Source organism: Salvia hispanica, chromosome 2 (assembly GCF_029641045.1).
Source record: "Salvia hispanica isolate PSC_SH4W2 chromosome 2, Shi_PSC_v1, whole genome shotgun sequence".
Lineage (NCBI taxonomy): Eukaryota > Viridiplantae > Streptophyta > Magnoliopsida > Lamiales > Lamiaceae > Salvia > Salvia hispanica.
The window spans coordinates 38558710-38574666 of NC_142693.1; the positions used below are offsets into that span (position 1 = coordinate 38558710).

A 15957-nucleotide genomic window follows, 5' to 3' on the forward strand; every position below is an offset into this window, starting at 1 on the left:
GGTAAAATGTAAGAGCATCCGCAATGGGTAATAGGTCAGCCATAGGCCAACCATTCTCTCCCCTGCCATGTCAGCAACACTCAAAAAACCACCTGCCACATTAGATTTAGGCCAGCCATAGGCCAGCCGCAATAAAAATAATTCAAAATATACTACATTTACGGAATTAAAATTACTAAAATACGGAATTAAATTTACGACACATATACGGGAAAAATAATCCATTCCATTAAAAAAAAAGTACAAATATTTTATAAAAAAAATACATGATTCTTTTCTAAAAAAAAGGGCTTCAACACACGGGTCCCGCCGCTCTCTACTCCTCGTCGCCGTCTCCGTCGCCGTCGCCGCCCCCGCTGCCGCTGCCGCCACCCGCGGTATCTGAGCCCACGTCGGAACCCGTAAGCCGTGCCCTCGCGGCGGCTAAATCGGCACGCATGCTCTCGAGCATCTCCTGAAGAAACATCTTCTCCGTGGGGTCTGTGGCGGCCCTCCACTCTTGTAAGACCTTGTACATCTGATCCCGCGTATGGTTACGCGAATGGAGAGTGTACTCGAGTGGGGCGGGTGGGAGGGCGGAGGACTGGACCTCGCGGGGCGATAGGGGGGATCCGCCCCTCGCAGCTCGCTGCGCCCGCTTCTGTCCAATCGGGCGGGCGCGACCTGTAAATGAAGGAGGAGACGGAAACTCCTCGACATCCGGGGGGAGGTCGTGAGATCCGCCGCTGCTGCCGCTGTAGTCGCCGCTATAGTTCAGTCGCTGCTTCTTCGACCACCCAGCGTCGCACCCCGCCCGGAACTTCTCGAAGTCCTTCAGCAACAAGAAGCACTCCCAGAAGGTGAACTCCTTATACTTCCCCTCCACAGGGAACTGACTCGCGGCTATCCTCCGGGCGTCCTCCTCGTTCTGCCCACTCTTGAGCTGACGGAGGGCGTTGGCGTACAAGTTCGCAAAACGGCCCACCGCGGCCCTGGTGCGCTCCCACCCCTTCCGGACCTCCTCGTTGCTGAAGTCCTTCCCCTGCGGGCAGTGCCTCCTATAGGCAGCTCTGATCTTCGCCCACATGTTGACGACCCGCTGGTTGTTCGCAACAAGCGGGTCGTCGCACACCTCCAACCACCCCCTGGCCACCCCGACGTACTCATCCTCCGTCCACTTCCTCCGGGTCGGGGTGTGGTCAACAGCGGGCTGCGATGACTCGCCGACCGCCTTCGCCTTCCCCCTCGTCTTCTTCTTCGGCGCGGCCCGCCTCGCCGGAACGGGAGTATCCGGATCATCGAGATCGATCCCCATGTCATGCAACGACAGAAGGTCATCGCCAGTGAACTGCGTCTCCGCTGGGGTCGAAGTGTGAGACGAAGCCGTCAAAAAATCAAGAGAGGGCCATATACCGGGTACCCTCCCGGTGACCCCTGCCCCTGCAATCCCCCCTGCATCCCGGGATACATACCCTGCTGCACCCCCCCCTGCCCCCCGCCCTGCCACATCATCCCCATCATCTGCTGCAGCATCATCTGCTGCTGCATCTGGGGCATACCCCCCCACCCGGGCGCTGACTGCCCGCCGCTCCCCTGCCCGCCCGTCATCCCCCACGGCATACCCCCCGGCATCCCACCAGGCATACCCCCCGGCGCACCAGCCATCATCCCCATCATCTGATTCCAAGGGATGTTAAACCCCAGGCCCATCTGCCCCCATCCAGATCCCACAGGTACCGTGGGAGTCTGAGATCCACTCGTCGCTGGGCTGGACTCGTTGTTGTGATCCATCGCTCGATAATGCTCTTGTACAGAAAGTTAGAGAGAGAGAAAACTCGTTAAAACAAGTGGTGCAAATGAAAATGAAACGAAAATCGCGTTTATATAGGTTTTTAAAAAAAAAATCGGAAAACACCGCTGGCCGATCGCTAGCCGATCGGGCCTCTACAATGGCGGCTAGCCGATCGGCCAGCGGATCGGCTAGCGACGAGCGATCTGCCAGCCCACGCCGATGCGCTGGCCGATTTCGCGCTGGCCGATTGCAATGGTTCGGCTAGCCGATCGGCTAGCGCGACGAATCGGCTAGCCGGTCGCTAGGCGACCATTGCGGATGCTCTAAGGAGGGCCGAGTAATTGATGATAATATCAACTATTGTTGCAACATATGTCAATTATATCATCAAACTTAATAGAATTAAGATTGAAAAATTTACACGAAAAAAAAAATCACAACTCAAGGGTGCTTTTAAGTTATACACTGTTATGATATAAATTTGTGAATTACTCCCTCCGTCCACGAATAGAAGTTCCATTTTTCTATTTTAGTCCGTCCGCGAATAAGAGTCTCAGTTCACTGTTGACATAAATGGTAGGGCTGGCAAATCGTGCATGTCGGGTCGTTATCGTGTCGACACGATAACGACACGAAACAACAAACACGAACACGACCCGTTAAGAAAACCTCGAACACGAACACGAACACGAACACGACCTGCTACCCTCAGACACGAACCACTTCGGGTCAACACGACACGATAACAACACGTATTGAAAAATGAGATTGTAAGAGTCATTTAATAAGTATTGAAAAATGAAAATAATAAGAATTATTAATATTAAAATATTATTTGTTAACGGATAACACGAACCCGACACGAACACGACACGAACACGCATTGTTAACGGATAACACGAACTCGACACGAACACGAACACGACACAAAATTTTCGTGTCCTTAATGGGTCAACCCGATAAGGACACAAACCCAATAAGCTCTGACCCAAACCCATTAATTTCCTGCCGGTTCGTGTCGTGTTATCGTGTCATGTCAAAAATTGTCAGCCCTAATAAATGGTACTAATACTGTTCCACATTCTACTAACTCATTATATTCACATTTCATTTAAAACTAATATATACAAGTGAGCTCTTATTCTGCTAACTTTTTTTTCATCCACTTTTCTTAACATTTCGTAAAATCTGTGGTGCCAAAAAATGAGACTCCTAATGACAGACGAAAGGAGTACATTATGAAACTCAATTTGATGAGGTAGGAAAATAAAAATGATCAATACAAAAATGCACCTTAATATAATATCCAGACTAAATCCTGACCATGAGATTTGTCAATTTAATGGTCAATAATATCAAAAACATGAAGGGTCACATTATTAAGCAGTTTTAGGTCGTATTATAAAATTCGAGTTGAAATCATGTTAAAATCATTTTAGGTAATATTCGTTATAATAACTTAAAAATAAAATAACAATAATCTAAAAGTGATCTTCGTATATTTGTTTCTCCGTTTTTGTATTAAAATTGAGTTTTGCATTGATAAAGAGTAAAGACCCTGATTTAGGTAAGAAGATCTATATTTGGGCTCCCGTCACAGTCGGACCATTTATAACAAATTTTAGCATTGATAATTTAATTCATGTATGGGCCCAAATTCGGTTCAAATCAAATAAAGGACATATTAACTAAAGTGATCACTAATCAGACCAAGCCAAGTTTCAAGCCACTGAAATCTAAAATTTCTTTATTAGGGGTATTATTATTTTTAATTATTTATTATAATAATAAAAATTATTATTATTATTATTTATTATTATTATTATTATCATTTATTATTATTATTATTATTATTATTATTATTATTATTATTATTATTATTATTATTATTATTATTATTATTATTATTGTTATCACAGAAAGTTATTTAATAATACAAAAGTACAGAAAATTATATAATTAGTTACCCAAAAATCTTATAACCTTGATCCAATTTCAATTTTGAGTGTGTTTTTTAAATCGATTTACATGTAAAATGTTAAAAAAAATTCGATTATATACATAAATTTTATTTAAAATAATTAGTATAAAATTTATTTGTTAGCAATGACTAGTTTTAAATAACACGAAATAGGCGACCTATAATGGCGACAGCACCTTGCACCCCATGGAAATCTTGCCTCCACGTTCTTACTTTTGCAAAATACTATAGAAAAATAAGTTCAGATCAAGTAACAATATTTTGTTAATAAAAGTAAGTTCAGATCACAAAATCTAGGCATAAGCAGGTCGATCCTAATTAAGCCACTGCTCTACTTTTACTAATCGCAAAGAAAATTTAATTTTATTTCTCTTTTTTTGGAAAAAAGAACGTGAAAAGTCATTTCATTATGATCGAGTAGCGTGGAATTAACGCAGGAAAGTAGAGAGAGAATCTGTGGTGGACCCCACTCGGCGACTTGCATTATCATTATTATATTCTTATAATTTTCTTTAATTTCATAAATGTTTGGAAATTATAATACTCCATCCGTTCTATAGTAATTGAGTCATTTTATTATTTTGGTACGTTACATGGTATACTAGAGTCATTTTCTTTTTAGTAAAAGTCAACACATTTTTCTATATTGCCGAAAAGAAACGCCTACATTTTTATGTAACCACTGGCGGACCTACATACAATGGGGGAGAGGCTTTAGCCCCTAATGAATTCATTTTTTAAACTTTTTTCTACTATAAAGTTCTAAAATTTATTCATATTTTATACATATTATTATATAAAAGCCTCTATTAATAATCCAAACTACATACAAATTTATTTTTGAGTAAATTTTGAAAATTTAGCTCCTACTCACGTCCATTTCTGCGTCTGCAACTGTACGTAACTATGGAATGCATTTCTGTTCTGGTGATTTTTTTGGAAAAAAGTAATGAAATAATAACAGCACTCGAGAGCGTATTTTACAGAATGCAGACTCGTGGCGTGGCTGATTTACAAACCAAGCCGTGTTTCCCCACTACATTAGCTTCCTTCTTCCACAATACTAATAAATGATTAATTATGAAATTGTTAAGTTTATAACATTAATTATTGTCCTCCAACATACAAAAAAGGTTTCCAACATATTTAAAATATGCTAATTACATTTCTTTAGTTTATTATTTAATAGATGCACTCGTCAATTGACATTTCTTTTAAGTTCGTAGCAATTTAAATTGAGATTATAGTCAATTTGCTTCGTAGCAATTTAAATTTAGATTATAGTCAATTTGCTAGAATTTGTTGGATGACTGGATTTTGAAACAACTTGCTTAAAATTAGTTTTTTTACAATGATAATACCATTTATATTGTTGTTATATTCATGGAATTCCTATTTGATCATCTACAATGTCTGGTGATAATATTAGCTATTCTAATTTTGCAAATAGTAAACGAATTTTGTTGATATCTTTTCAATGTTTAAAGTGTAACAATAATATTCAAAGTAGTAATAAAAGTATAAATAATACTCCCAGTATTGCAAGCCGCCATTGCCGCCGACTGCATAGAGAAGAAGTGCACGCGGCGTCACGCAACCGTTGTTTTCACCCACTGTAAAATCAAGTAAAAACCCTACCGCACCCGCTCAATAAAGATAGCTCGCACGTTATCGCTTGCTCTCATATTCTCTATCTAATTTTCTCTGCTTTTCTTTTCTCCACAGTTCGCGTTATCTGCTTCAAAATTAAGCACGATTGAAAATGGTGAGTCTCCGCCCATCTGTTTCTCCAGATTTCCTGTTGCATTGCTTTCGCGTCTCCTGATTATTGCTCGCTTGATCTGATTTTCGTTTCTGTTCTTTCGTCTATTTTGAAGAAGTAATCCGTTTTTGTTTCGGCGAGCTACCTGATTGATCTTGTTTCTGTTGGATGGTGTTCTCTTGCTTTGATTTTTCAGTACCGAGTTCATTAAGAATCATTTAGCTATTGAGATAAGTTTGCGATTCGCATAGCAGAATTGCAGCTTAATTGCGCTCGAGGCGTGGTATCTGTTGTTTGATTGATCTGATATTAATTGCTATCCATTTCTGTGGTTTTGCTCGATTGTTGATGGTTTTGTCCATTTTTCGAAGTTTATGTAGTCCATGTGAAATTACTTATTGATTCAAACTTCAAACCATCCTAATGCTTAATAATTTTAGCAGATAAATCGTAGAATGATTCGACTATATGAACAGCTAGTTGATGGATGGGGATTCTCCTCTAATTAGTTTCTCTATTCTGTAACAATGCAATTAGTATGTGTTGTGAATTGTGATTTTCTAGTTTGATCCATTTGCTATCACTATAGAGGCTAAAATATACTGCTGTACTTGTTTATGCGGCAAAATAGATAGGTGATATTTTTCAATGTCTCGAGCTGTGATTTTGTATGAAGGCACGATTGCTGAAATTATATTTGGATTCAGGGTCTGTTGGTTAGTGGTGATGTGTGTGGAAGGGGGTTGGACATTGCACATTTCTTTGTTACTTGTGTTTTGTTTTTTTGACTCTTGAGATTATTAAATAAGTATATCACGTTTCTGCAGTAGCTGCTTCTTGTATTAGCATGATGATTTTTCCTGATATGCCTCCTGCTATGAAGATGTATATGTTATCGAAATGATGTTCTTGTGATCACATAACAGGCAAACGCAGCATCTGGAATGGCAGTTCATGATGACTGCAAGTTGAGATTCTTGGAATTGAAGGCAAAAAGGACTTATCGCTACATTATCTTTAAGATAGAGGAGAAACAGAAGCAGGTTGTTGTTGAAAAAGTTGGTGAGCCAACTGAAACCTATGAGGACTTCGCTGCCAGTGTCCCTGCTGAAGAATGTCGCTATTGCATCTACGATTTTGACTTTGTGACTGCAGAAAATTGCCAGAAAAGCAAGATTTTCTTTATTGCTTGGTAATGTCAGCATATTATTAGCTTATCCATTAGTTAACAAATCATGATGCACTACATTTTTGAGAAAAAAATGCATTACTCACGGAATATGGTTTATTTGCTCGATTGCTTTGCTTTTGTAAGGTCTCCTGATTCCTCAAGGATCAGAAGCAAGATGATCTATGCTAGTTCGAAGGACAGATTCAAGAGGGAGCTGGACGGAATTCAAGTTGAACTGCAAGCAACCGATCCAACTGAAATGGGCCTTGATGTTATTAAGGGTCGTGCTATGTAAGTGAACATTCGTATGCAGTTGTTCCATGCAATGCATACAGATTGTTGGATGGTAAAATTGGGTATAAGTAGTCGCCAATTACTTGGTATACTGTTTCTTATAACTTGATGCAATTTATGTGTGTTTTAGTATATGATGTTTTAAAGTATTGCAGTTGTAGTTTTAATCTACAAGCTGATATTGTAACAATCTGGGAGGTGTAAGACTGGCATGTTTTGTTATGATATGATATATCTACATTTTTTACTCCTGGCTTTATTCCCGAGTTAAATTAACATTCTTTTCACCATCGCATTACCATTTCATTCTTTTTGTAGATATGGATAGAACAAACTTTCTTTGATAATTTATTCGTTTCTTGCACATGTATGCCATCTTTACTCAGCTAGCTAGCTAAAAGTTTGATTTCTTGATTGCTTGATGAGTGTCTGCAGAAGTTCTTATTTTGTTGGGTGTTCTGCATGTGTTTCCATTCTGCATGTATTTAGGTAAGTAGTGTGCTAGATGTTTGAAGCTATAAATGTCCCATTCTTGATTTTATTTTTCAGATTACTTTTGCTTAAATTTTAGTACATGATTGCAACTATTTCCACCTGTGTTAGATACTTCTTCGAATAAGTATATCTAAGTCACAATCCTGGAGTGAAATATTAATACATTCACTCAGAAACTACTGCAAATCTTAAGTGACACACAAGTTTTAATAAAAGTTGGGCATAGTATTTTTTTAGTGAAGAAACGATCTCAATCAGTGGCAGACTTAGCAGGGGGCGGCCGACTCTTTTAGAGAAGAAGTTGGATTCAAGAGTGGTGTTCGCCCAAGGCTGCAATGTAGTTAAGATCTTGTTGTCATCGGTAAGCTTGAAAGGGATAGAGTGAGGGTGTGGTTGAACAGGAACTGAGGCAGTCCCAATATGTAGACGATGAAAGAGTGGATGCCTGAGTTGACTCTGATATCATATCATAGGTACCAACCCAGGGCATGGATCACCTGCTGTGGAGGAAGCACAGCAGGTCCGCCGTAGGGGATCCATGGCCACTAACCCGACTCACCAATGCAGTTGAGATAAATAAGACAAGATATGATAGTACATTTTTAGATAATTTTCTCCTTGATTACAAACAGAAACTGAAAGGGGAATAAATATATACTGAAAATCTTCACCACTAAAATGAACATTACGTCAAGGCTATTTACATAAAAATTCTATATGCTATATGACATAAGAGATCAAATAAAATTCCACTATTACAGAACATCATATGAGGCCATCTTCTCTTCTGGGTAGATTTTTCTTACCTCACTTCTATCATTCAATCCTCCACAACAGTCCTTTCTCCTTCTGGATAGCTCATTAGATTTTCTTGTTTCTTTCATGACTCAGTTAATCAAGTACAAGTGGTCTGACCTCTGACCCCAGCCATCAAGAATATTATAGAAAGAAATATAGGAAATTTCCACAACTCTTAACATGTGAATATGACAAGTAAATAAAAATTCCAGAGCTGGAAAGGGTACAACATAATACTCACATTGTTTCTCAATAAAGAAAAGTTCAGTATTCAAGTCAGATTGCACATTAACCAAAATGTCTGAGTTATTGCTAAACGTAAATTATACTCTCTCCTTCCGCCATTAGGAGTCTCATTCATGGATGACACGGATTTTAAGAAGTGTTAAGAAAAGTGGGTAGAAAAAGGTTAGTGGAATAGGGGTCCCACTTGTAGGAGAGTGGTCAATTGCTAACTCATCATTTAATTGCTAACTTCAACTAATTTAAGGCCATAGGATTTTAGAAAACGTGTGGTCTACAATTTGCCACGTGTAATTTTTGTTTTTAATAATAAAATAAAAAAAGATAAAAAAAAACTCCAAATTAGGATTTTGGATGAAAATGTCAATATAGTGTTTCGAAAATATCAACATAATGCTTTGAGAATGTCAACACAATGCTTTAAGAATGTTAACCCATTGCTTATATTGACATTCTACATGTGTTATATTGACATATTTTTATATAGTATGTTGACATTTCTACTGTACGAAAAAATTAAAAAATTTTGAATTTTTTTCAAATTTTAACGTCGGAACATATGCATGTAGGATATCGTTGGAATCCTTATGAAATTATCTTTAATTTGATATATGTTATATGAATTTAAAATTTTGGGATTTCTTTTAAAAGTTAGTTATAACTAAACATGTAGTTAATTGACATTAATACCCCTATTGATATTTTTTGGAATTAATCCTATGGTCTTATAGACGTTTTTCGTTGATCGTATTGACATTTAGAGATTAATGATCTAAGCCCTTAATTTGAATATCTAATGGCTATTATTTAGTTGTAGTTAGCAATTAAGTTATTAGTTAACAATATAACACTCCCCCCACTTGTATATATTAGTTTTAAATGAAATGTGAGTGGAATGGGTTAGTGGAAGGTGGGACCTTATTACCATTTATGGTAAAAGTGAACCAGGACTCTTATTCGCGGATGGACTAAAATGGAAAAACGGGACTCCTATTCGCGGACGGAGGGAGTATCTTTTATTTTTGGAAAGTTGTTATTTAAATTGTGGTACTTCCTTCGTCCATGAAAAATAGACTCATTTTTCTAATTTGAGGTGTCCAAAAAAAATAGTCTAATCTTTTTTGTCGATAACCTCAGACCAATCAATCGAATATTGATTAATACATAATTGATCGAACACTATTTGAAATCTATCATACTCCCTCTGTCCCATTAGAAATAAAACGTTTTCCTTTTTAGTTTGTCCCATTAAAAATGGAACGTTTCTAAAAATAAAACAATACCCTCTCTACTTTTTGTTCTCTCTTACTTTACTCTCTATTCATTAACTCACAAAACAACACTACCTAAAATCTTGTGCCGAAAAGCAAATGTTGCATATTTAATGTGACGGAGTGAGTATTATTAACACTATTGTATTCATATTTTCTCATTATTGTTCTTACTTTCTTCAATCTTAGAGCATCCCCATCCGTGCTCTTGGCAAGAGCACGGATGTGGGGTCTGAATCCATTTTTATTCATTTTTTACTATCTGCTCTTAGGCAAGAGCACAACACCCACATTCATGTTCTTCTGCAATGACAAGCACAAGGGTCTCACCATTCTATTATTCAATTTAAATACTTCAATTAAAAAATATTTCTACAATATAAAAATACATTAAAATATAAAAATTACATAATTAAATCCTAAAAAATAAAAATTACATAATTAAAATTTTAGAAAATAAAAATACATAATTAAAATCATAGAAAATAAAAAAATACATAATTAAAATCCTACAAATTAAAAATTACTCCCTCTGTTCCATAATAATAGAGTCATTTTGCTATTTTAGTACGTTCCATAGTAATAGAGTCATTTCCCTTTATAGTAAAAGTCAACACATTTTTCCACATCTACTTTACTCTCTATTACTTTTTTCTCTTTTCATCTCTCTACCTTTTTCATTTTCCACCTTATTCTCATCTCTCCCTTTACTTAACTCATCTAACACAATTTTTCTTAATCTCCGTGCTGAAAAGAAACGTCTCCATTACTATGGAAAAGATGGAGTACATAATTAAAGGCTAAAATATGCCATCGTGGAAGACTAGTCCTCTATCCCAATGTTCTTCGGAGACCCCGTATCATTGCAACATGTGAATCAAGTTGATCGGGAGTCATCCGAGACCTATCGGCCATATTGAGTGTGGCCAAGAGGGTCCACAACGAGTTGGTGGGGGGTTGAGGTGGCACAAAGGGAACGGGGGCGGGGGCGGGGGCGGGAGCGGGTGGCGCGACGGCGGTAGGCGGTGGCCGTTGCCTTCTTCCTTCCTTTTTAGGTGCATGATTTGAGTGCTATACGCTTTACCTTTATACACTTTGGGAGTGAGAGAAAGAACACTTCCCATCTTTGGAAGTTTGACACATGTGAGTGCATGAATTCAATGTGTTCCACGAGTTAATAATGAAAGTGCACTAATAAGCCTTGCTTGATTTGATTGCGTTAATTCATGCTTAATCTATTCTTCCATCCTATGAGTCAATTACGACGTCTAGTCTTTGTGCATTTCGTGCGTATATATTTGTGTTTTATTGTTTTGTTTGAGGACAAACAAATATTCAAGGTTGGGGGAGTTGATACGCTTTGCACGGTTTTAAGGCCATTATTTGGTCCGTTTGACTGTAAAAGTTGCATTACATGTCCATTATTTGAATATTTTACCCATTTTGGTATTTTGACGTTTTTGTGAGAAATGTGCAAAGTAGAGCAGAAAAAGGGCATAAAAAGGTGAATTTCCGGAAGCTGGACTGAAGGGACGCCCAGCGGCCCGTTGGAACAAACGCAACGGTCGTTGCAAAGACTCCAGAGGGTTATGACTCTCTCCAGCGATCGCTAGACCCTTGCCAGCGACCGCTGGGAAAACGCGGCGCACGACATCTGTGTTCAAATTCAATTTTTCGGCGATCCTGAAGTCCGATCAGGGTGTTCTACATGTCATTCTCTTCGTCTTCGAAAGAGCTTCGTGTTAGTACCAAGATTTCTCAATCAGAATTCTGTGGAGAGAGTTATGGTCGTTCTACCAAAGTCGCGCAAAACTGTCAATTGCAACCTAGGCGGAAATTTAAAGAAGAAAAGAAGATAATACCTTGTGAAGCCAAATTTTTTCCTTCTACTATGGGGAGCGAAAATTTCATCTTTCCTATTGCTTGGAGGAGACTTTTTACCAAATTTAAATCCTTCTCAACCTAATATATACCCCATAACCTAATTCATAGAATTCACCCTTCCATAGCCCCAAAAGGGGAGCTTTCATAGCTCCTCCTCCAACCCTAATCTTTCACCCTTCATCTTTTTGCCAATTAATTCCATAGCATAAATTTGAGAGTTCTTCATTGTGCAAGGGGTTGAAGAAGGAATCAAGAGAAGATCAAGGCTACAAGGATTCAACCTTTAAGTTTTATTTGCTCTAGTTCTTATTTTCTTTATGACTTCCCTACAATCTATGTTTTTAGCTTACTCTTTCATGTGTAACTAAATTCATAGGATTTTAGGGATGTGTTAGTAACTTTTATTGGTTTATACAATTATGTTTTCTATTTAATATCCATTTTCGTTTTACTTCGTTTATTCCCTAAGTTGTTCCTAATACTTCATGCTTGAGTAACATATTCGATGAAGATTTAATGTAACTTGCTACATTAATCGTGAGAGGAGGTTGACGAGTTACATCCACTTAGTAGACACTACAGTTAGCTTTCCTTAAAACGACACTGTTAATTGAGAGTGGAGACTTTTCAAGGGCCTTAGGAGCTTTTAGGAGTTATGAATCTAGGATTGACAACCCTAGTGTTAGTAATAGGGCTGGGGAAAAATACCGAAAAAATGATATATCGCTCGTATCGTATTGAAAAATATCGAAAAATTATCGAATTTTTGGTATATCGTAATTTTCGATACGATACGGTATCGTATCGTAAGTTTTCGATACGATAACGATATGAATTTCCTTATATCGTCATATATCGTTTTATATCGAAACATATTGAAATTCAATACATATTGAAGTTTAAAATTATAAATATATAAATCCATTTAATTCATTCATATATTTAGAAAATAAATATATATATATATATATATATATATATATATGAAACCCTAATAAGAACACTATTTATTTTATTGTGTTGAAGTTTTATTAACTTTTGTGTTATTTTTCAGTTTTGAAATTATATTTTTCGATATATAGGTATTCGATACGATAACGATATTTCGATATATCGTATCGATCTTACGATATATCGAAATATCGATATGATAACGATATTGATATTATCCATATCGAAAGTTCGATATATCGAAAGTCGATATATCGAAACTTTCGATACGATAACGATATGAAATTCTTTCATATCGATATTTTCGATACGAAACACGATACAACGTTTTTGATACGATATATCGTATCGACCCACCCCTAATTAGTAATCTACACTTGTACCACATGGGCATAAAATATGTGACTCGTTCTATCGAAGTATAAACTGTGCTAGAGTATTGTAGTTGGAATTTGTATAACCATAATTGTGAAAGCACATCCCTAGAATTCTCTTATCTCTCATACTTTATCTTTGTGATTTAATTGCAATTAGTTGTTTACTTGCTTTTAATTATTTTTATTTTCAAAAATACAAAATTCTCTTGTTTCTCTAGATAGTATTTGACGCTTAGTACATAATAGCCAGTTGCAATTATATTCCCCGTGTTCGAAAACGGTATAATTTATTAGGAAGAAACTACATTCTTCCATTAAGGCTACTAGGAATGCAGTTATATTCCTTCATTCATCCCCTTCTAGATTGAATAAATTTAGGGAGTTTGCTCTTCTAGCCAAGTTTTCAAGTATATCAACAGTACCAATGGATGTGAAAACTAGGTGGAATTCAACCTATAAGATGCTTGAAGTTGCATTGAAGTTTAGAAGGGTGTTTGAAAGGATGTATGAAGAATGGTTTCCTTTCACGAAATACTTTCAAGAGAAGGATGAAAAGGGTAATAAAAGAATGGGGCCTCCACTTGCAGATGATTGGGATAATGCAAAATCATTTGTGCATTTTCTCAAGAACTTTTATGATGCGACTTTAGAGTTAAGTGCATCAAAAACACCTACATCTCATTTGATTTCACTTTCAATGTTCGCTCTACAAATTGAGATTGAGAAAAGGTGCAGTGATGGTTCAGATCCGAATCTTGCAGATATTGCAAGAGCAATGAAGGTGAAATTTGATAACTATTGGGGGAATTGGAATAAGATGAATCCACTGATTTTTATTGCTAGTGTTCTGGATCCAAGAAACAAGCTTAAAATGCTTACGGTAAGCGTTAAGAAATTGAGAGGCTAAAAATTGAGAGATGATGATCAAGAGCTTCAAGAGTTATGTGATCGATTTAAAAATGACTTGGTATGTTTGTGGGGAGAGTATAAGGGAGTGCATGATACCTTGTCCACTCAGGATCAGAAGTCGTACATAGAACATGTGGACAATGAAGACAATATTTGTCAAGGTGGTTTGCATCTCTTTGATGAAATTTACAATGGAGTGGAAGAAGAAGTTTCTCAAGACCAACTTAAACAAATATCCAACGAAGTGGATAAGTACCTAGCTGATGAGATGGAGCAGCGGTCTAATCCTTCTTTTGATCTTTTGGATTGGTGGAAAGTAAGTGAAACTAGATATCCAATCCTTTCACTAATTGCAAAGGATATCTTTGCAATTCCTAGCTCAACAGTTGCTAAACAGTTGCTAGTGAATCAGCTTTTAGCTTGGGTAAAAGGATTGTGGATCCTTTTAGGACTAGCTTGAGCCCAAAAATGGTAGAGTCATTGGTGTGCACGAATGATTAGCTCAGAGGAGATAAGTTCAGCTTATATAAAGATCCAACTGATGATGATCTTGAGTTGTATAAAGAAATTGAAGAAATTGAAAAAAGTAAGTGTTATTGTGTTAGTGTAATTTATTAAATTTCTTTATCTTATATATGATAATTATTTTTTATATTATTTTGTAGATGCAACCATGAGTCAAGATGACTCTCAAGTTTTATCTCCTATTTGATCCAACAACTTATGAGGTACTAGATATTATATTACTGTTTTAAGATACATCTTTTCAATCAGCCATGTAATGTCGAGTACTTCTGTTCATATGAAAACTGAAGTCATCTACATAGTAGTCTATATTGTCATTATTTTACTTTTAAGTTTAATCGCTTCACCTCTTCTTAGTTAATTAGGTGGTGTCGATATATGGATTTTACACTTCATATATTTATTTTAGTTTGGTTGTTTCATAGTATTTGCCATTATGATTATGCTCGACTATTTATAAAGATTGTCAAATGCAGATGACACCTTCAAAGATTTCTTGTGGGATTGTGAGTATGAAGACAACAAGGTTGCGAGAAATGAAGATAGTGTTTGATCAATTGAAATGTTATTTTAAATATTTTGGGTATAGGTTTGGTTGTTTTGGATTTAGATTCTTGAAGTTTATTGTTTCGAGCTTTTTACAAATTGTTGAACACTTGGAAATGTTATTTTAAATATTTTGGATATAAAACTATAATAGTTTTTTTTATAGCAGGTATAATGGTATTACGGTATGCTGTACTGTATTTTGGTATACCGCAAAAGTATGGTATACCGTAATACGGTATGGTATACCACAATAATGGTACGATAATGGTATTGAAAATTATCATACCGAATTTTCGGTACACTGGACTCCAGTATACCGAAAATTCGGTAAGGTATCGGTATGGAATTTTGTCATACTGCTACTTTCGGTACGGTATACGATATGACACTAATGGTACGGTATACCGTAGCGATCCACCCCTAGTGCCAACGTCCGGATCTTCGGAGACTGCCAAGTAGGCTCTGAATAACTGATCCATCTCCCGCGGAGTGTACGGGGTGCGGGTACCATGAGGAGTAGAAGTAGAAGTAGAAGTAGGAGTATGAGTAGAGCCGCCGCTCCCTCCCGAGCCGGGTTCGGGTGCCCATCCGTATCGCCCATCGGGGGCATCTTGGTCGTCCACTGAGTAAGACCGGTAGCCACCCGGAACTTGAGAACCTTGGGTTTGAGGAAAGGCCGAGAATTGCGTTTTCGGACTAGGGAATGGTTGTGAGCCGAACCATTCATGGTTCCAACAGCGGGAGTCGGAGGGGTGATCGCAGGAGCCAGACATTTTTTTTGTAAGTGATGAGAGAATTTAGATGAGAAAATAGATGAGAGAATAGATGAGAATTGTGTAGTGTGGTGGGAAATTTTTTGTGTTGATTTATAGATGAAAATGTGAATTTTGGGGAAAAAAATTGAAAAAGAAATTAAAAGTGTGTAGAAAACGGTTTAATTTATTAGGAAGTGGGAAAATATTTTTTTTATTTAAAA

General features: G+C 37.2%; 1 protein-coding gene and 1 pseudogene across 2 annotated transcripts; both read left to right on the forward strand.

Moving 5' to 3' along the window:
* The first annotated feature begins 5266 nt into the window (after positions 1-5266).
* LOC125202540 (actin-depolymerizing factor 1-like) lies at positions 5267-7226 on the forward strand. Of its 2 annotated transcripts, XM_048100950.2 has the most exons (4): positions 5267-5377; positions 5478-5517; positions 6441-6706; positions 6830-7226. In XM_048100950.2, exons 2-4 carry the CDS (start codon positions 5515-5517, stop codon positions 6978-6980), a joined length of 420 nt encoding a protein of 139 aa, XP_047956907.1. In that variant the 5' UTR covers positions 5267-5377; positions 5478-5514; the 3' UTR covers positions 6981-7226. The 2 variants fall into 2 exon arrangements, with proteins under 2 accessions (XP_047956907.1, XP_047956906.1); XM_048100949.2 differs by lacking the exon at positions 5267-5377 and having other exon boundaries at positions 5384-5517.
* A 4029-nt stretch (positions 7227-11255) lies between these two features.
* LOC148932358 (zinc finger BED domain-containing protein RICESLEEPER 2-like) lies at positions 11256-14985 on the forward strand (annotated as a pseudogene).
* Positions 14986-15957: the final 972 nt, after the last annotated feature.

Excerpts from the sequence above, each read along its gene's own strand:
- LOC125202540 (XM_048100950.2), top strand. Across the intron at positions 6,707-6,829 it reads AAGATTTTCTTTATTGCTTG|GTCTCCTGATTCCTCAAGGA; the intron begins GTAATGTCAGCA and ends TGCTTTTGTAAG.